This window comes from Passer montanus, unplaced genomic scaffold (genome assembly GCF_014805655.1).
Source record: "Passer montanus isolate IOZ18808 unplaced genomic scaffold, ASM1480565v1 scaffold31, whole genome shotgun sequence".
Lineage (NCBI taxonomy): Eukaryota > Metazoa > Chordata > Aves > Passeriformes > Passeridae > Passer > Passer montanus.
Genome location: NW_024367819.1, coordinates 1,567,277 through 1,589,090, shown reverse-complemented (window position 1 = coordinate 1,589,090; position 21,814 = coordinate 1,567,277). Strand labels below are relative to the sequence as shown.

General features: G+C 34.3%; 1 protein-coding gene across 2 annotated transcripts in view; it reads right to left on the bottom strand.

The window, feature by feature from the left end:
- CDH9 (cadherin 9) overlaps positions 1-21,814 on the bottom strand; it is a 97,055-nt gene that overhangs the window by 59,406 nt on the left and 15,835 nt on the right. For both annotated transcript variants that reach the window (XM_039714803.1, XM_039714802.1), the window contains exon 2: positions 7,458-7,773. In XM_039714803.1, coding sequence (XP_039570737.1) covers positions 7,458-7,685 — 228 coding nt within the window. In that variant the 5' untranslated portion in view covers positions 7,686-7,773. The remainder of the gene's footprint in view (positions 1-7,457; positions 7,774-21,814) is intronic.

Here is a 21,814-nt window from a genome sequence, read left to right as displayed (position 1 = left end):
CTCCATGCCCACCGCATCTTTAAAACAGGTGATTTTTACTTCAAGCCTTGTTTTCTTATTAGTTTGTCAACATGCTCAATTCCAGTGAACTCCACAGGGGGAGCCTCCCCCATTCCTGTTGTCTGGTCCCACTCCCTTGGTGCTCTGAGCGCACTCAGGACATCTGCAGGGAAGGGTAGCTATGACTAAGCCAAGAGCAAGCATTGAGGTGGACTATAAAGTAGACTCTACGCCTTTGCTGCTAGGTTGGGTATTGGGTGAACATAATTCACCTATAATTCACATTGGGTGAATTTTTCCACACCTGAGAGAAGCATGGAGGGAGAGAGGGAAAAGGGAAAATAATTGGAGAAATATTGCTGGTTTTGCCTGTGCTGAATTATCTTGAATTGACTTCAGCTTTAAAAGTAGCTCAGTAATTTTTTAGATGCCTGCATTTTTGCTATGGGTGAACTTTTCAGTTAGTGCTGCTAAATTTTCAAAAATTACATTGAAAACTCACCTTTTTCCATTAAGTATCTATAAAGGTACATATTTTTTAGCTTCCTGTTTTATTCTTTTTAAATTGAAAATCATTGTTGTCTGGATGGTCTGTCCCCAAAGAGGAGAAGGAAGAAGAGACAAGGAAATGGGAAAAAATAAGGGAAATGAGAAAGGGCAAATCTGCAAAGAAAGCTTTGAGGATTTCCTAATTTCTTGTATTTCCTGGTTTGTTTTGGTTCAGGGTTTTTTTGTTTGTTTTATTTAAATTTTTCCCCTCAAAGCAAGTTTAGCTGATTTAGCAGTTGAACTTGATAAACATACACAAAATTCTTGAGAACAGAACAGCCAGGGGCCTAAAGCAAAACACAGGCTTCAGCCTCTGGGTAGGATCATTGTCACCTTTCTGGCATGTGGTATCAATATAATCCTGTCTCTCTGAGACTTCTTTGCCTAGCACTTAACTGTATTGACTGTATTTACCATCAAAAACTTTTTCTTGATGATAACTGTAAATCAACTTTATGACAATATGAACCCAACTTCTCAACCTGAACATGACAAGAACTTCAGATTGGTTTTTAACAGCCTTTTATGTAGCTGAAGAAACAGAAGCTGTCAGATCTCATGACAGCTGCTCTATCTGTACCAAACAATGCCAACTCACTCTTGTTATTCGTGTCTTTGAAGTCTCTGATCATTGCAGTTGTTTTCAAAAAAAATTCTTTATTTTATATGAAATATGATGTTCAAATTTGACAGCAAAATTCTAGCTTAGGCCCATTCTTGCAATGTAACATTCGAGATATTTCCTATGTAAACAGTTTATACTTGGGTTATGCATGAAGTGATTAGATCTCTAATCACTATTAGTGATCTCTGTCACTATTTTTGAAACTTCAATCAAAAATGTGCATAGATTGTCATAAATTACTGTTGTCCTTTCTAGAAAAACAGAGTCGCATTGCATTTGGAAGATGTAACATTTGTCTTCAAAATTTTCTTCCTTGGCCCTCCAGCCTTCTTTTTAAAATAGCAAAATTTATTGAGGACTTTGGTTCTTATTATTTTTTGACAAAAAAAAAAAATTACTTCCAAAGATTTTTTAATAAGGTTTATGTTGAAAGCCTCCAGAAAATAAATTATTTTAAAACAAGTAAAGTTATGGCTCTCTATTGGTGTTTGCAATTAATTTATGAAAATATCTAAGTCAGGAACTTCTTGTGGCACTTCTAAAATTTTTTTCCCTTCTGTTTGTCTGTTTCAATTTTAGCTTCATTTTGGTAGTTCATCTGCCTAGGATATGGCTGCTTGAAACTAGATCAAATATTTATTGAAAAACGCCCTAACTGAGGAATGCAGTGTAAGTGGAGATGATTTATTAATTTACAAATCAAAGAAGTTTTCTCTTTCATATTTTTTTAAAATATTGGTCAGAATGATTTTCGTATTTCTTTGGTATTCACTGTCTTTATTTTTTCCCCTTTCTGTTTTGATACATCATTATTTCCTTGTATTTACTCAAATACAAGGAAAAATTTGAGGTCTGAGAAAGGAAAAACAGAACAACACCCTACTAATTTTTTCATCTTTTATTCAATTTAGATTATTGGTTTTACTTTAGGAACAAAGATTCTAATGAAAATATTTTATTATACCTTCTTTAAAAGTTGTGATTTATAAGATGGCTTTGGGATACAGCACATACTAGATGGAATATATTAAGAATATGATGAAATCTTCTCTCAGTTGAATTATATCTTTAAATGGTAGAAGCGTATGATTTTTTTTATGATTCTGTGGGGTATTTTTCTTTTTGTTTTCTTTTTTTTTTAATTTACCATAGTGCTAAGTTTAAAAATATCAAGAACCATTCTGTTTCTAGCCACATATAGTTGCTGTTCTGATGCATAAATGTGAAATAATATTTTCAGCCATTAATACATTTAGAGTCTATATTTTCAAGCAAATATTTTACAGGGGTGACAAATGGAATGTAGCTATAACAAAGTAGAGGGCACACTTGAAACTCTAAAAGGATAGTGCACCTGCATATTCTTTCATCCTTACAGGTCTTTGTAGAGGGAAAGAAACAAATGTTATAAAGAAATCCTTATGGAAAAATTGCATAAATTGATTTCGGTCACAGTGAAAAAGTAAGTTCTGTCTCTCACTAAAAATGCAAGATAAAGATAAAAATTTGGTACACAAAGAAAATAGTATTAGGTAATTAGTAAAAACTACTGTGGAAGAGAACATCATGCTTCAGGATGGAACAACTAAGGTTATTGATGGTTTGGGCACTGTAGTGTTGCCAAGAGCCAGCTTTTTGGGCCACCCCTAGGGGCTATAAGCTTCTTCTTCCTAAACTGCTCAGAGCAGAGACTGAGTATGACCAAGGCCTCAGCAGAATGGTCACAGGACATGAATGAATGAAGATAAGACTAATGAAGAAAGTGCTTTACTGCTCTCAGGTTTCCAATTTTTCTGCTGCTTTTCATATTAAGAGGCAGCCTACTCTGGACTGGTAGATGTACCAAAGGCAGAGAACAAAGTAATGTGAAATAATATTTTCAGCCATTAATACATTTACAGTCTATATTTTCAAGAAAATACTATCAAATTCCACTAAATAACAAGGAAAAAATCCTCAAAACTGTTCAGTACAAAGGAGTATTTGAGTGATTTTTTTAACAAATAATCAAGTCTGAGAGGTTGGTAATTCAGTGATACCTCTTTTACTGTTTTTAAGTTAAACAGTTATTAAGTTAATAATTATTTATGAAGTTTAATTAAGTTATTTTGGTTTTGTCTCTCTCTTTTAAGAGAGACTGCTATAGCATACAACCTTACTTGCAGATGTCTGAATATTTGTAAATGTATATTACAAGAAAGAAATGGCTGAATTTAAATATATGTTGTACCCTGCCCTTCCAAAAACCAAACCAAACACCTCCCCCCCACAAACCAAAAACACAATAAAAAAAACTACCTTTTTACTATTTTTCTTTTCACTTTTTACATCTTGGTAAGACACAAACAAATGTCATGAAACAAATTCTTTGATTAACTGGTGATAGAAGAGAAATATTTCTTCAGTTTTCATCCAATTTAAATGCTGTTTATGACATGCAGATCATAGTTAATTTGTTTTTATGAAACTTGTTAAACAGAAGGTTATTCATGCAGATAATTTTGAGCAGTGACATTAATTTTCTTGTTTTATATTTCCCCCTTTATTATGAGAAATAAAAGTTGCAGGTGGTGTGGAAAAAAATGTTTATATTCTTTTTTGTTTCTTCTTTTTAAAATTCTGGGATATGGCAGGTGTTTCGTTGTAATGCTTATGAATGGTTGTGACATATATTGCATGGTACTTCACCCCTTATCTGTCCATCAAGATTAGTAGATGTTATTAGCAAGGTGCTTATTTGACAGAGGGAGAGAAGAGCTTCCATGTAAAAAATGTAATTGAGTGTCTTAAAGGAAGGAAAAATCTCATCTCTTGAAATCACTTCAATATACTGTTCAAAACATAAAGGACCATGTTTTCCAAAATGGCTCATGATTGTGATCACATCTATTTATTCTTTTCTAGGAATATTTCATAAGGAGTGGAATTAAAGGTATTTGACATTTTGCCCAAGTGATGTCCGTTCAGTAGGTATCAGTTATGTCATTTAGAAATGGAGACACATAAAATCATTATCTTATTGATAATAATATATCAATTGGGAAATAAAACTATTTTTAACTTGAGGGGTATTTACTTAGAGCCTTCTGTACAAGTTTTTTTCCTGTGGTTAATGAACATCATCCTCATCAGCATTTTAATACTTCTTGAACTGCTTATCCATTTTAATTATCTCTCTGGATAGGTTGTTAGGAAGCAAGTACATTTGGTGAAGTTTTCTCATAGAAGGTCAGTGTTTTAACTTTCATTTCTCAGGTTCTGCAAGGGGCTTAAAGTTAGTAGCAGCTGAGAGGCTGGATCTATGGCCCCTCCTTTGCAAAAGAAAAGGAGATTCCCAGATGTGACATACAGTCAGGTGTTTATTTTCTCAACACCTTCTTATTTTATAACACAAAAAACCCCTATCAGATTGTTTTTCTTCCTTTAAAAAGAAATTAATTTTATAAATGTAACTATTAATGCTATATTGTAATCCACTTTTTCTGTGAATTCTTAGTGGGCAGTATCAGGTTCTATAGTTTCTCTCACTACATCCTCTGAAAATTCTTCCCATTAATAATCAGATTTAGATATACATCTCACTAGGCAACAGGCATTTGGAAAGATATTTTTATGTTTTAGAATTTATTTTTTGTTCTTGTTTAATTTTTAAATGGAACTCTGGTACTGCTTACCTTACATATGTGTATGACTGAATATTTAATTTGTAAACTCTCTAGAGCAATGTATACCTCCCTATGCATTTTTTAACCAATGTATTTTATGCATTCACCTGTATTTGAGACATGAATCCTCTGAGTTCGCAGAAGGAAAGAAAGATGTGAGGTGGACATACTGTAAATTGTCTGGATTTACCTTGACTTCCAGCACATCTACAAGGCAATTGTTCTGCATGTATTCCCTGTCCTTGAAGGGTGGCTGCCAACAACCCAACTGTAAAAATTAATAATTTTTAATATTATGGCTATGATGCCCTAGACATTTATTTTATGATAAAGTTTCTTAATTAAGGTTATTTAAATTTTAGTACTAGATTTGTTATTCAACCTCAGAAACCCATCTGCCTGTGCATATCCATATTAAGGAGGTGATAGATAAGAATGCTTGCTATGAACTAGTCCCCATGGATTGGAATAAAAGTGCTCTTACTTCACACATACTAGTTTGCTAATTGCCATCACTTTGAAGAAGAGAATACTAAACCTGAGATTTAAGCCTTTCTCAGCATAATGTTGCTCAATGAACTTGTTAGGGTGCTTTTTCTTTCTTCAAAAAACATCCTTGTTTGACTTCTTGCTGTAGCAGCTCCCTCTAGGTGCTGTACGTCACATGTACCTATGGTAATTTGAGCTAACTCAAAATGTATTTACCATGGTTTTGTACCACTGAGGACAAAACTGGGATAATTTCATCATAGTATAAACTGTTATAAAATAAATGAAAACACATGGAGTTTCCCCCCATAACAGACTTCATCAGATCAATGCAGCTCCTCTTTGGAACACATGATAATATTTGGGGTGATTTCCACCTGTTTAGAGAATAAGTGATGATGACCTCTCTAAGGGGTCTTTCTGTAATATTTTGCAGTGAAGTGAAAAAAAAAAATCAACATGTAATTTGAGTTAAAAGAAGTGAAACATCTCAGAGCCATCTGGCTTTTCTTCCTGGACTTAAGTCTATGTTAATAATGTCCAATAAATTTTTGTTAGTTTGGAACAAGTAAGATGCAATATTACCTTACTCGGGTAAGTTGGGATCTGTTACAATACAGCATGTAAGCATTCCTTTTGTAAACAGGCGTGGTGGTGATGGTCTTGATGTAAGCTTAATTTATTTGAGTGTTAAATTCATCTATATTCAGTGGGACTGGAATTGGAAGCAGCTCTAATGTTTGACTTTTGCTTCTCTTCTATGACTGATTTCTACTAAAAAATCAGTCTATTTCTGTCAGTCTAGGTAGATTTACAGCTATGGATTTTGAATTATTGTGCACCTTTTTGTATATTTTCTTGACAAGTCTACACAATATTAAATAATACTTGCAAAGATGTTGTTTTTAGAAGTATCTCTATGTAATTAGTATATCCTTTATTGAAGACCCTTTTGCCTACAACAAACCTTCCTATTTTACGTACTGATAAAGAGATCTAGCAATTGGATTATTTGCCTTTGTCTCATTTCTGCTACTTCAGGTTAGAATTTATTTCATGGAAAACAGAATTGTACAGGTGCTGGTATGAACAAGGTAAGAAACAAGTTCTTAGTTACAAGGCCTGACTTTGACATTTGTTTCTTGATATAGGGAGATGATTTTCATGTTTTCCAGATGATAATGTCTCCCATAACCAGAGATATTAGCTAACGTTCAAAAATATTTTGGAGTTTTTATCTACAAATGTCCAAATCAGTTTAGTAGCTATGCACCTGAAAATGAGAGAGTCACCTGATAATAAGAGCTAGTGACAGCATTGTGGATGAATGACAGGAACTGAATTGGACATTTATTAATTTAGGCCATTAAGATAAACATTTCCATAATTGCAAATCACTCTAGGTATATTCTAGATCCCTGATATTCTAGGTCTTGATAAAGATAACTTGGTTATACTAGACTATAAATCAGATCTGTGGATGGTGTGACACCAGAGGGATAAATATCTAGAAATTTTTGAGTGTCATCTTATCAGAAAAGGAAGGACTGGAGACAACTGGAATTCAGAGGTGCCATTGTTGACGACATCTGACGTAGATAGATCTCAAAGAATGCAAAGCCCTCTAATATGTTAAGTAAAATTTTCAGTTTATTTCAGAAATCACAAACCCAGATTTTTTTTCCGTCAAACACTACACCCCTACTTGGAACCATGGAGAGACAGTAATTTTATTGTTAATAGAATTGTATATTTCACTTGAGAACGTATACAGCCCAGCACTCTGACAAAAGCCAGAAGGTAGATAATTGAAATCATAACTTTTATATTCTCTTATTTAGTATTTATGTTTAATAGTTGAAAAAGTGATAAAACTTGCATGGGCATGTGTAATAAGAAATTGGAGCATTTTAGTCTGAACAGTTTCCTTTCTTTTTTCACTGAACTTCTTTGTTTCTCTCACACTTTTGAACAATCATGGAACCTCAGGTGATCTGTGGTGTGTTTTGACATAAAGAGAAATTGGGACTACTGCTGTACAAAAAGCAAAACAGCTGTGGAGAAGGAGTGAAAGTACCAAGGGTGTTAGATGCAGCACCTTTAAAGAATCCTTTAAACACAAGGCTTACCTTGCCCACGTATTGAGTATCTGGACCTGTGTATTCCTCCAGCAAGAAAAATTGATTCCACATCCAGCCACGCTTGGTGCGGTGCAGTGTTTTTCCATCATTCTCTGACAATCCTGTTATCCTTTCACTGTGTGAGTGCTTGTTAGTCCTTTTTTGGGATGGCGTCATATGAACCACATAAAACACAGAGCTCCAAAGCAAAACTGTCAGAAAGGAGTGAGTCCTCATCTTTTCCAGAGACGCTGTTAGCCTCCACTCCTCTAATAATTCACCAGAACAAATTTTTCAAATGTTATATTCCTTTTGTAAGAAAAACCTAGGGGACAGAGAAAAGCGTTTGTGTAAGTTGCAATAACTCTTTTCTCTAAGGAAACAGGAATACAGTCTAGTGATCACAACAAAAACCCAACAAATAACCATGAAAATTACTCAGAGAGTTTAAGTCAAGTTTTTTAATGTCTTTTTCATCTTATACTAGTTCACTCACACAGTACATTAGACATTAATTTAAAAGACAAGCTGAGTAAAATGCTTTCTCTGAAAGCTTTAACTAGCAGCAGCATCCTGACACAAGGAAAGAGCCCAAATAAGAAATCTTCCAACCTAATCTCTTCCAGCTTAATCTGTTATTAACTTCCCGTACTATCTGTTAAGTACTGTCTGCAAATCTGAATTCTCTGTTACTTTGTGATTAATACATCCCATTCTTCCCCTTTGCTAGCTCCCAATTGTTCAGAGGATCTTCTATTTCTGCAGAAAGGAAGTAATAAAATGAAATTTGTAAAGTATTATTGATGCGTCCCACAGATTCTTTAAACACAAAACAAAAATACTTGTTAGACAACTGTGGGTTCATAGGAATCCTGCTGGGGTTAATAAAATTCTGTATTTAGAAAAGAATTCTACATTTGGAGTGTATTTAATTTTTCCCTGTATCATTTCCCTGAATTAATGGGAATTTTCCTTATATAGGACCTTACTGTAATTAGTATTTTTCTGAAAATTACTCTGATGTTTTCTGTGGAAGTTTGTAAACAATATTTTTTTTTTTAAAAATCAATCTCATACTCTTTATCTAGCAGTGCAACTGAAGTGCCTGATGTCCCAGTCTTTTCCATAAACTTTTTCACGTTAATTCTGTTTTTGCTTTCAGATGTCTTCAGTTGAGCTGTCATTGTATATTACAGAAATCATAGGAAAACAATTCAGAAGCAAAAGTACATTTTCTTTGAGAGTCCTGGTCCATTAACAGTGATAGTAGTGTGAGACCACAACACTCAGATATTTTGGAATTTAAAAAAAAAAACATGCAAAATTATCCCCCTTTCTTCTGCAACCCAACATTACCAACAGCTATTTTCACCCTGTTGTTGATTTGTTTGGGATTTTTATAGAAGATGGGAAAGTAGTCTTTTCTTTACAAAAGTTCATTTTGGAAATAAAATGCTTTTTTTGTGAAAATTATTAGTCAGTTGAGAACAAAGACTATTTAATGGAAAACATTTATTGAATTGTACTCTAAAGGCCTTAATGATTAAATTACTGGAATGTGCCCTTGTGTGAAATTGTCTTAAAATGATGATATTCTGAATGGACTCAGTGTCTTAACCAGCAATCCTGAAGCAGGATCAAAGTATAAGCATTTTAATAACTTCAAAAAGAGTTTTAACTGAGCAAGAAGTGAAGGCTTGGAATATTTATCACTTTCTAAGATCATGTTAGAAAAACAAAAATAAAACAATCTAATAGGTGTCATATTTATGCAGAAGATCATGTATATCATGCAGGAAAAGTTGTTTTCCTTTGCTTTTCATTTTAATTGAAGAATCAAAGCACTAAGTAAATTAATTTGCATGAAATTGTGAAGGTACATAGATCTTAGCATACCTTCATGAGTGTGTTTTCTTTGAACTATGCTTTTCTCCCTTGTAATGCTCAGTATGTTCCTGCTGCAGGCAGAGGGGCAAAGTGCAACTCTCCTGTGGTTAATTTAATACCAGTAAATTTTGACATTAACTGATTAATGTTTAGTGCATCATGTTTAGTACATGATGATCCTGTCTTGTGATTGAAATTTACTGGATGCAGATCAAAAGAAAAGAAAAACCTGGAATTAGCGAATCTTCCATCCATGTTTAAGTTTGATGAGCTGAATTCCTTGTATAATACTGGGCTGAAGTAGGTTTTATCACTGAATAAAGCTATTTATTTATGTAAAGCATAAGACATCATAGTTTTTACTTCAAACCCTTTCCACTGCATCATCTGAGGCTGATTGAAGGGCCTCTTCATGCTTTGTAAATTAGATCCTGCTTAAGGTATTGCAGAATGAAAGTAGGCAGCAACAGGAACCTTTGGAAATATTGTATTCAGAAATCAGACAACAACTTTGTCCACTGACTCTTACTGAGTCTCTTATCTCTTCTGGAGATCTTCTTGCTTGATGTGTCCTCAAATAGTGCTCTTTCATTTGCTCTTGCATTTGGACTGTAGCTCAAGAATCCTCTTCTGTACATACTGAATATTAATATTCAAAAGTTCATATTAATCAAATTTTGGATTTGATTACTTTTGCGTTGATATGAACTATGTGTTGTAATGTAACTATTCTGATAAAGATTGTGTTTTTACATAGTTAAGTTCATGACTGATTTATTTCTCTAATTTTTTGGACCTACATCTTTTCTGCAGCAAGACATAACAAGCCATAAACCAAGCAAAAATTCCTAAAAATAACATGCATATTTGGCAAAATTTTAATGCATAGTTAAGTCTATAAAACTACTAAAACTACTAAAAATATTCTTCTAAAACCTCTAAAACCTTGAAAGACTGCTGTGAAAAAGAAGTTATTAAAAAATGCCAGAGCTAATATTTTTGCCTGAAAATGTTCTTAATTCAAAACCTAGAGAAATCTAACACTTAGATGATTTAGTCTACTTTGAATTTTTTTTTTTTTTTTTTTTTTTAAACAGAGAAGGATGGGTGACATCCATTATTTTCATTTGGCCTTCTAGAGATGTATGATTGCGTGTTCAGTTTGATGATAATTCAAAATGTAAATAAAATATCAAGTGCTAATTTTTGTTATTTCAAAACTGCACATTTTTAATTTCTTGAAATTGCCCTCATTCCTTTCTTTCCAAACACGATTTGCCCTACTCATTTAGAGGCAGGAGAGGTTTATACTACTCTTTTCTTTGTACTCAGAGAAATACTTCAAGGTTGTTATTATCTTATGCATCTTGTCTTATACTGAACTCTTCATGCAAGTCAGGAGTTGTGGTCTGTAGACTCAGAGGGTGGAGTTTAATGCTGAAACAAAGGATTCTGGTATGGTCTGGAAAAGTAAGACCAACTTTTCCAGTTCAGAGGAACTTGGTGCACCGTGAACTGATGTTCTGACCCTGCTAGAAGAAAGTAGCTCATTGCAAACACCAATTTTTCACAGAAGTCTTTTTCTAAAAGGAAACTAATTTTCCATATTTTGTCCCAGCCAGGGCAGAAGTTAAACTGAGATTGCTTTAAACATGTTGTTTTCTGTGTAGCGCTGCCCTCTACTGATTTCCTTGATAATTAGTAGGATTTTACTACATAGTCAAAAGGTAAAATCCGTAATGTCAAGAAGAATGAAGCAAGAATAAAACCAAAAAATTAAGCTACAGCCCATGTTTTCTGATTTCTATTTTTGAGATAATTGGACCTTTTAGGTGTAAAGAAAGACTTATTATTCTGGGTCAGTTCATCCACTGAACATTACACTAAACATCTAATTTGATTTTTCCTCTAATAGAACCAAAGATCTTTAGAGAATATTTTTTTCCAAGCAACTGATCAATATTGTATATGCAATTTCTTCGCACTTTATTTCTGCTCCCATCATATAATCAGTAAAATGTCAACTTATTGTTTTTGTCAAAGAATAGAAAATGTTTTTTTTTTTTTCTAGTTATCTTGGAAACTTCTCTTAAGATGGGTCATTCATGTGTAAAACATGTTAATACCAAACATTTTTGAGAACCTGCTTTTCTTACCCATTTTGCAAAACAGTGGATCTGAGTGGAGGTAGTAAGTATTTTTTCATTTGTAAGGTTTCAAGCATATGTGGTGGTGACATAGAACTATTGCAGTCTCTCCTTGTAATAAGGACTTTGGTACCAGAATCCTACAAAACTTCCAGGTAAATTAATAATCTCTGTATGAAAAACATTATTCTCCTGAGCACAGTAACAACTGGAAAAAATTTATCTCTTGAAGTCCTTTTGAATGCAAAATATTCTATTTAGATTCTTCAGGTGTAGTGTGAAATAAGCCTTGCTGGAATCAATAGCACGGATTTGTTACCGATGATGCCAATTTAAATGTTTCTATAGCAATTGCCATGGTAATGTTTTTAATTAGTGCAGCACAGTCACTCTTAAGCGTGACACAAAGAAAAGCTAACCTTCGGCAACTTGATAATGTATCCCCTATTAGTCTGCTTCATTTGTTAACAGTGAAGCAAAATTTGTGTTTTAAAAGAAAAGATCTGGTGCTAAAATAGCTAACAATAACAGTTAACTGCAGCAGCAGTGCTTCATATTGCACTCTTATCTCTAAATAAGAAAGATGTAACTAATGTTCAGCATGATCCAAGCAATCTGTAAAACTAAGTATGTATTTTAATAGGATATAGCAAATATAAATCTTGTGTATACTGCGTGCATGGAAGCAGTCTCATTGGCTTTATCACCGTTTTTTTGAAAACAAAATATCTGAATGCCACTTTAATCTACCTAGACGGAGCAGTAAGAATGGTGAAGCTGCAGCAACAAAAAGCTGTGCTATAAACAGCATACTGCCACCGATAATACCAAGATTTAGGAAGAGGCTGGATCTGTGCCACTGTAGGTTCACTTTTATCACTTCCTCAACTAATTAAAGATATCCCAGGATGCATACACATGCTTCCCTCTGGCTGCAGCACTCAAATTCTCTGAGTGCAGTCATACTGCAGACATGAATATAGTCTTTGAATATATGACTTTCTAAAAACAGCATACTTTTTTAGCATTCTTCTGCCCAAAAGCTTTTTTTTCTTCCCTCTTTCCTATTCATGGATAAAGATGGGGTTTGGGCTAAGGATGAAAAGATTAAAAGTAAACAACCAATGTACATATGGACTAAACTTGAGGTAATCAAGAAATTATTTCTAGGAGAGCTGAATCAGGTTTTGAGGGATCCCCAAAGCTTAAGGGACAGGTTTTTTAAGTAATGAACACCCATTCTTTGAGTGCAAGTACTCAGATCCTCTTCAGGCACGGAAACATGGGCCACACTAAAGAAACACTTTCCCACTCAGCATCTCCCACTGAAAACCTTCCAGAGTAGATTTTCAGAACTGTTTTTTGCCTGTTGAGTTCCTTATCTGTTCAGCACTGCATATGGTGAAGCTCATTTGAAAATTTTGCCAGCAAACAGCTGAAGGCAATTCTTTATTTCTGGGACAGTGCAGCAAGTTCCCTTAGCTACATGACTCCAGGAGTCATACTAATAAAAATAATAGGGAATTTCAAGTAAAAGCAATTTGTATTGGAAAGTCTGTTGAATTAATGTCTTTAGGCAAATGAATCTATGGTTTGTAGGTGCATTAGGAAAAACATTTCTCTTGCTGTGACAAGAGAGAGCATTTATTTTAGTTTTTCCAGACTCTTGGGTGTCTACATTGGAGATACAGGTCCAAATTCACTTCATCATGGCCTGAGTCATCCTCTCAATAGCACTCACAGTGAGCAACTCAAATCCCCTGGGTGGGTGGATCTGGCGTGAGAATGTGTTGATTCATATTTGGACAAACCCCACTGGCTAAATTGTGCAGACGAAAAGCTGTGGTTTAAAGCAACTCTCTCTGGGCAATGCAAATACCATCTGCCCTTCTCTGGAGCAAGTATATTCTGAGGAGCAGATGAAACTTTTTCTAGATGGCTTGTTGCCCAACCATCCTTCCTTCAGCCAGAGAACAAAGCCTGCAGTATTCCCAACCCATCATGAAAAATGGCCTCTCAATTCTTAGCAATAGTAATAAATGAAGCTAAAAGAGACTTTTAAAATATCTGCTTCCAAGGCAGCAGGCCACTGAATTACACATGTGAAATGTGCATTTTCTCATTGGGAAATTTTTTTTTTCTCCAATAGTAAACATTTTTTAGGATCTTCTTTTCATCAACATGAAGGGAACAAGGAAATATAGCACTTGTAAACCCTTAAAGCAAGGACTTTTGAAGATATTCCTTTGATCTTTAGTATTGATTTTTCTTCACAGGGAACACATTTCACTCTTATCGTATAATGAAGCTGCATTATAAGTTGTTATGCCACACCTTATTTACTAATGCAACATATTCATCACATTCATGGGTTTAAAGAATAGCTTTTAGAAACAAGAGGTAAAATAAGTGCTATAATCAAAGCTAAATTTTTCTGTCTTCCTCCCCTTTAAGATTGTTTCACGTTTTGTCACTCATGACCTGGTTGTCTGTACTTGGACATTGATACCCTGCAGGTGCCTAAATTAAGGCACTTTTTTTTTCTGGGCTTTTGAGGCTTGGGGTCTTCAGGAGTTAGGGTTTTCTTGTTTTCTTGTTTGTTTGGGGTTTTTTTCATAAGCAGCATAGCCACATACACACCCAAACCATATCTGGAGGTATAGGCCCCTATTTTCCAGACATATTGATTCTCATTATTCTCTCTGCATGAAACAGATGATATTAATCTATGGCAGCACTGTTAATGACAGGATTTACCAATTCTCCTGATAACAGGGACTACGCACTTTCTCTAAATTTCCTTTTCTTGCTGCTTCATTATGTATCAGTCTGGTATGGTCACACATCAAGCTCCTAACGAAGCGTACTGAGATTCCACATCTGGTGCTTCCTGTCTCTGCATATCTCCTGAGTATGGCATGTAACACAATGAGAGCTTGCTAAACTTCCTGAGTCTACAGCTTGTATAATGGCCCAAGAGGTTGTTACAAGCCAGAATTTCACAGAATAAAGATATCTTCAAGCTAGTATCTCGAGGTCTTTTTAAAAACCTCAATCTTTGCCATCCTTTTTTTTTTTTTTTTTTGTTTGCTCATATACATCTGAGTCATAAGAAATCTTGTTCCTATAGAGAAGGACTTAATTGCTGCCTGCAAGGGATTATGCATTCATTTCTCTGGACTGGAAAAACTGAGTTGCTGACCAATTAAAGGTGGTTAGCAAATTGAGAATGTAATTGTAGCCCATTGTTGCTGCTTCCTTCCTCAGGGAATTGAGCAGCTGCCGAATGCCGTCATTTATTAGAGATCAGCCTCCTTTATGTCCTTTTGCCTTCTCCAATGGGATCAAAAAATCTAAAGTTTTATTCTCAGAGCTGAGCAGGACTCTTGCAATCCAGGAATTTTTACACAGAAATAATGCATAACCTTAACATAATTTTTTGCTATTAGTTTACCTCAGGTAGTCTGAAAGGAGTCTGATGCAGTAGAGGTTTATCCTGTATAATAATAAACAGTTTAAAATACCTACGAATGGTAATTGTCTCACTTGCAAGAATAAAATAAATCTCAGAAATATAAATTTTGATAACTTTTCCTTCTCTTATTTCTAGGTCTGAATCTCTTCTTAAAAACTAAGAACATTCCCCTAAAAAAAACCTCAAAAATCTTTCACTCAGATGTCATTTTAATGCAAAACAAATATGAAACAAGAATGAATTCAAAATAAGTGTAATAAAGTAGTACTTATTTGTTAGTAACCTGACAGTACAAAAAAGGATATCTTCAACCAGCAGACACTCATGGTAACACCTAAGTGTGGAGAAGCATATAATAGTTCTTCTTCTTTATGTTTTCTTAGTCTCCAAATATAAGGTAGTAGTCCCCCATAGATTCTCTTTGCCATGACTTTCTCAATGTTTTCTTTGAAAGTATATAAATGTCTCAGAGAAACAATATTCTGCAAAGAGACTCATGTTCACCAATCCTGTGAAAAGAGCAAACCCTTTTTGTTTGTTTTTGAAAGTTGTAAGTGACATCTTAATTAGACAACAAGTACAGCCATTGGAAGTCACAGAAAACAGTTATTCCCTCTCCACTCTTTTGCCACTGATCAATGTATGGACTTAAATCAATTTCTCCCTCAGCTGTTGTTTTTCCAAGATGGAAAGCTCTGGGACTGTCTGCTTAATCATCTCTTGTATGGAACCTGTGCCAGAAATTTGATTGCACCTGTAGCCCTCCTCTGAATCTCTTCTACTTTTTTTTTTTAGTATCTCTTGAGATTGGCAATCATAATTTGTTGCTCCATGCATTTATAAACAGCAGCTTAATTGCCTTCTCTGCTTAATTTCATCATGATATATGGCATAACTTGCTTTTTTATTGACCGCACAGCCCTGGGCAAAAGTTTTCCTGTATTATCTCTTGTCACGTTATGGTGTTATTCCCAATGGCAGTAGTAAGGATTTATTATTTTAAATGTATAGTCTGGGTTTTATCTTGTGGGTGATTTCACATAGTTTCACAAGAATTTGTGTAATCATGTATCATTTGGGTGTCCACTCACTGTATTGTATAAACTTCCAATGTAGGTATGTCAAACTCCTGTAGCTATTAGACCATTGCAAGGTAGAGTTTGGTTGGCATAACAAGGCTCAAATCCATGGCTAAACTTTCTTCTTCTCTCCCCTGCCTCAGTCCAAAGTGTGTCTACCACTTCCATACTCTCTATGAAATTTCATGATGAAAGTTTTCTGGGAGAGTGACAGTTGGTGCAAGATAAAATAATGTTAGAGTCTGTAATTACATTAAAAAGTTATGGACAAAGTACATTACAAAGTTTCAGAGCTGCAGTATGTTAGTATAACCACAGTCATAAGATTCCTTTGCACATCCACTTAGCTTTATTATGCTGTGTCATGGTGGTTTATGCCCAGGTGGAAGCTAAGCCTCACACAGCCACTCACTCACCATGTGCTAGAACAGGGGAGAGGTCCTGAAGTACAAAAGTGAGAAAACTCATGGGTTGAGATAAACACAGTTTACTAGGTAAAACAAAAGCTACATACAAAAACAAAGAAAAACAAGGAATTCATTCACTGCTTCCCATGAACAGGCAGGTGCTCAGACATCTCCAGGAAAGCCATCTTAATCTCACCACATTTAATGGATACTTAGGAAGACAAACTACTTTATGCCGAATATCCTTTTTTTTCTTTTTCTTTTTTTTTTTTTTTTTGTTCAAGTTTATATCCTGAGCATGATGCCATGTGATCTGGAATAACCTTTGGGTCAGTTGAGGTCAGCTGTTCTGGCTGTGACCCTTCCCAGCTTCTTGTGCCCCTCCAGCCTGCTCACTGGTGGGGTGCTGTGAGGAGCAGGAAAGGCCTTAGCCCTGTGTAATTCCTGCTCAGCAGTCAGGAAAATGTTTCGGCATTACCATTACTCTGTTTCCATCACAAATCCAAAACACAGCCCATACTAGTCACTATGAAGAAAATTAGCTTTATCCCAGCACATGCTGAATGTCACTTGCAGCATTTTTCACCTTGATATTCAAACCTGCCTTCAGTTTATTTATGGGTATGTGTAGTACTGGCTCTAGTAGGGATCTCTGTGGAGCACTGAAACAGACACTTCAATGTCAAAACTCATTATTTACTTCTCCCTGATGGTTTCTCTCATTTAATCAATTAAATGGATTCCTTTAAAATTTTTAATTATTTATTAATTAAATTAAAATAACTTTAATTAAAATTATTGTTATATAATCCATTACTGATATATGCAGGGACCTTCACTTCTAGTTCATGGGTGCTTAAGATCATGTGGTGAGTCAACGCATCAAAAGTCTTCTGGAAGCAGAACTCTACCACATCAAAGAGCTCAAAGATACCCATGTGCTTAATGATGCCTCAGAGAATTTCAATAGGTCTGTGAGGCAGGACTCTCCTATTGAAGAGCTACACCGACTTTTCCCTGGTACCCCATGTGTCTAACTATTTTGTTCTTTATAAGTATTGTTAATAGTTTCTCATTTGGAGCCCAGATGTAGTTTCAGTTCTACCAGGAACAGGTTGCAGGAATAGTTTTTTAAAACTTAGTATTGAGTATTGCTTTTGATACCTTGAAACACTCAAATAACAAAGAAATTAAAGTGAAAATTTAGAGAAAATTATGAATATTTTAGCAGTTTCAACACTGAGATTTTTAGGATTCCTGGTAGTAAATGTGAAGTGGCTGCCAATTTGAAATCCCACTGTACTGAAATGAAATCTTCTGCTGAGCTCCTGGTCAAATAAATAAATAAACAAATAAACAACCCAATGTGACATTTATTCCTTCAGGGTTTATACTCCTTCTCTTTTTTTCCTGAAAACTGACAAATGAACCACAGGACACTGGGTAGCCACAACTTGGTGCTGATGGTCAAGTGTTTCATGGAACTTCCCAAAGAAGATTTTAATCATAGCAGTTTGATAAATTGTTTCCCCATTCTCTGACGAATTGACAGAAATGGTATCACACTGATACATAGCTCTGGACATTAGGTGTATATGCTTTTGTAGTGGAGCCCTGTTCTGCAATTTGTTCCCTAAGAGTTTATATTTATATTTGCTCCCAAGGGCTAATAGCTTGGATGTGGCCCTCTGGTGTTTGGAAGTCCTGCAGAGAAGCCCACCAAGAGCAATGAGCACTAGCTCAGAGTCCAGTTTTAATGTTCAATTTCATAATGACAATTGGATTATAGTTTTCCCCAGGTTTTGAGATCTCCTGCAGTATTTCCTGAATTTGTCCTCCTCAAATTTGTACAATTAGTGAAGCCTTCATATGTCTATAAACATATTTATTTGTTGCTCCCATAGCAGAAAATTTCAAAATACTTCAGACTCACCTAGAACTACATCTAAAGGTAGAGAAATATGTCATATGCATATGTCATATGCATAGTTTAATTGTGCTCTGGTGACGATGTAGTTGTTATTACTTATACTAACTATTTTGCAATCTGTTTTGCTATTTTGTTCTTTTGTTTCTAGCTGCTAGAGAAGGAAACAACTAGCTTATTTCTCTTAAAATAAAAGTCTGCCTTAAAATGGCATATGACATATTTCCTTTAGTAATGCCTGAACCAGACTGAGAATTTAATCATCTAGATCTCAGCATGAATTTCCAGAACATTCAGGTTTTCATGTGATTTATTTGGATTAATTCAAAACACACAGAGTGCTATTCAGATAGCATTTCAGAATTGCCTCCTATATTTTCCTTGTCCTTTTGGTTAAAAGTCAGTAAAAAGTAAAATTATAACTGCATGAAACCCTGTATATGCTTCCAGTTTCAGAGTGAAAAAAGATTAGAAATATGATTAAAAGAGTTGATATAGCAAAGCATTTGCTTTATGGTTTCTGGTCTAGTACTTTTGGCCTAGCTTTGCCTGAAATGGCAAAGTACATTTGGCTTTAAAATTTTTTTGCATAAACACAAATGCCTGTGATTGTCTCACTTCCTTCTTGCATTCCTAAAAAATCGAGGGAAAAGGATATGTGAGGAGACATATCTTTCTTTGGGCTTCATACTGCTAAGACAAGTTATAAATATGTGACTTCATAGAAAACAAATTAACTCAAGCATGTAACAGGAAAAAAAAAAGGTGCAGAGTTTATCTATTCATAGGGATGTGTCAGGATCTAGTTTTTAATCTTTTAATCTTTTCTTGCTTTAAACAGGAATAGATATTGCAAATGAAACAAACTTATGCCTTGTACAAGTGGATTTCTTCCCTCTTTTTATCTTTTGGATTCTGCAGTCTTTATTACAGCCAAATTTTGCTGTCTTGTTTTAGTGGTATGGCTGGGAGTATGCAGTATCAGTTAGTGAAACAGCCTAATTTCTATTCTCAATAAGGCTTGCTAAATTGCCTTGTTTTTCCTAACTGAAACACTGTCATTATATGCACTATCCACAGACAGTTCTTCATGGGGAAGATATACCTTCATCTAAATCTCATTACTGCGGTGTTGATTATAAAATAAACATTTTATAGTAACTGTTACTAATAAATAGAATGAATAATAATGACCCAGCATATCAAATGCAATTGTCCTATTGCAGTTCTGGTGTTGAAAAAACACATTGCATTGGTGTAACCAAAATGAGCATCATGACATAATAATTTTAAATTAGTTGATATAAATCCAGATAATTTTATAATTGTATAGCTTAACATCTTATTGAATGCTAAGGAATATCTATTTTACTAATAGAAAGTGCTAAACAAAACCTGTAAATCCATTTATTTATATATGCCTGTCTAACATAAATATTTTTTAAAGGCAATAAGAAAGCAATAGGAAGGGATTTTGAGTGAAATAAACCCTGCCTTCTAGATGACATTGCTGAAGTCATTGAATAGTGCTACTGAATTTTGCAAAGGTATTTAAAAAAAAATAATTATTTCCAGTTGTCTCACAGCAACAGAGATACATGAAGAGAATTGAACTTGGAATTATGGAATTATGACTAGATGTTAATGTCGAAGAACTGTGGTATGCTTCCAATACTTGAGAAAACAAAATCCAAATTCAGATTTAAATACAACAATATCTATAAAGCCAACAGCAATTGCTAATCTTAAATTATAAAAAGATCTTAAACCATAGAAGTTTAACCTCTGTCAGGAGTCACTATTTTGTATTGACTGATGCATTTCAACAATTTTACTCTTCCCTCACCCTTCACACATAATAAAAACTATTTTCTTTTAGAATATTTTTTTAAAGTTCTAAACATCTTAGATTTCTTTTTCTTCTTCAATGGTATGTTCAAAAATTTCATAAAATGAATGCATATAAATCTGTAGATTTTTATCTAGGTTGCATTTAAAATAGAAATTCCAAAAGAAGAACCCAAGTGACCATTCATTTAATTTTTCACTCACAGTTAAAAATGAAGTAATAATAGTGTAAGAGTAAAATCTGTTCCTTTCTGGTCACTTTTTCAGAAGGTAAGTTCTATCTAGTGCTTTCATCAATCATCTCTTCATTGTTCTCTATTTTGTATTAACAACTCTGATAAAATACGGAGGAATCCATCAGAGTTTCATGTTCCAGTTTTTATAGGTACTCGATAGACTAATGTTCAACATATTTCAAAAATATTCTAACTGCAGTGCTATCTTGGAAATGCACGTCTATTTATAAAACTGACACCTATAATATATTTGCATTTTGAAAGAAACTTATAAAAGCATGTTTTTGTTTATTTAATGAATAATTTCTAAGCAAGATTTTGGGAAAAACTAGTGCCCTGTGGGGATTTTTTTGGTGTTAAAGACATGATGAGTTTTTTTTTACTGCATACTAGATATCTGTTATCCAAAAGAGGGAGCCATAACATTATACTATACCTTTGCACTTTTTGAGACAGTGAAGCTGCATAAATTCCTTTATTCATTTCTCTTAAAGATGATGCTTGATCTGAAGTGTCTTTTGTTTGTTTTCTATTAATAAGTGTAACCCAGAACTAGATAATACATGCTAATAATCTTATCACATCTGAGTGAAATGTTTTCACTAAAGACAAATATGCTCTATCAAGCATCCTGTCGTGAAAAAAAAAAAAAGTAGTTGGAATAAGTTTTCTTGCTCTTGATTTCACCCACATGCACTTCTATCAATTTTCAGAAAATAGTCTACTGTCTTTTTACTTATTTCACATCTTTTGAAATGGAATATATATATATATATATATATATATATATAAAATGAAAGTGCCCAAGAGTGTTTTCTAAACATACTTTGATCACATGTCTCTGTAAAAAGTAAGATTCGTGTAAAATACCACTCTTAATATCTGATGAGGCTTCTGGTTATTAAACATTTGCTTGCAGGAACTGAGCACTTATAAAGGCGTTGCTCGTATTTTGGAAAGCATAGGCTAGATTGCCTTCATCTCTGAAAGGTCAGTGGACAAGAATGTTTCTGAAGGAGTAGAATTTACTTTCACGATATCTTTGTACATTTCATGAGTTTCATGTGCCACACTGGGATTCCAACACAGCCTTGTAACCCTTTGTGAAGAAGGACTTGATGCTGGTGTTCTCAGCATCAGAGGAGTATTGATAGTTGTTTAATCAATTTCTAATATTTTTTAACTAAAGTACAAGTTTGGTTTTCCTGTTGATTTACAAAGGGGAAGCTCTCTTTATGGTTTGTCTCTTTATGGTTTGTGACTATATCTCAGAATTTTGTACCAATGTATTGGCTGAAAGTTAATGCCGATTTTATAAACCTATTTGGTCAATGATAAAAGACATGCCAAATTAAAATTC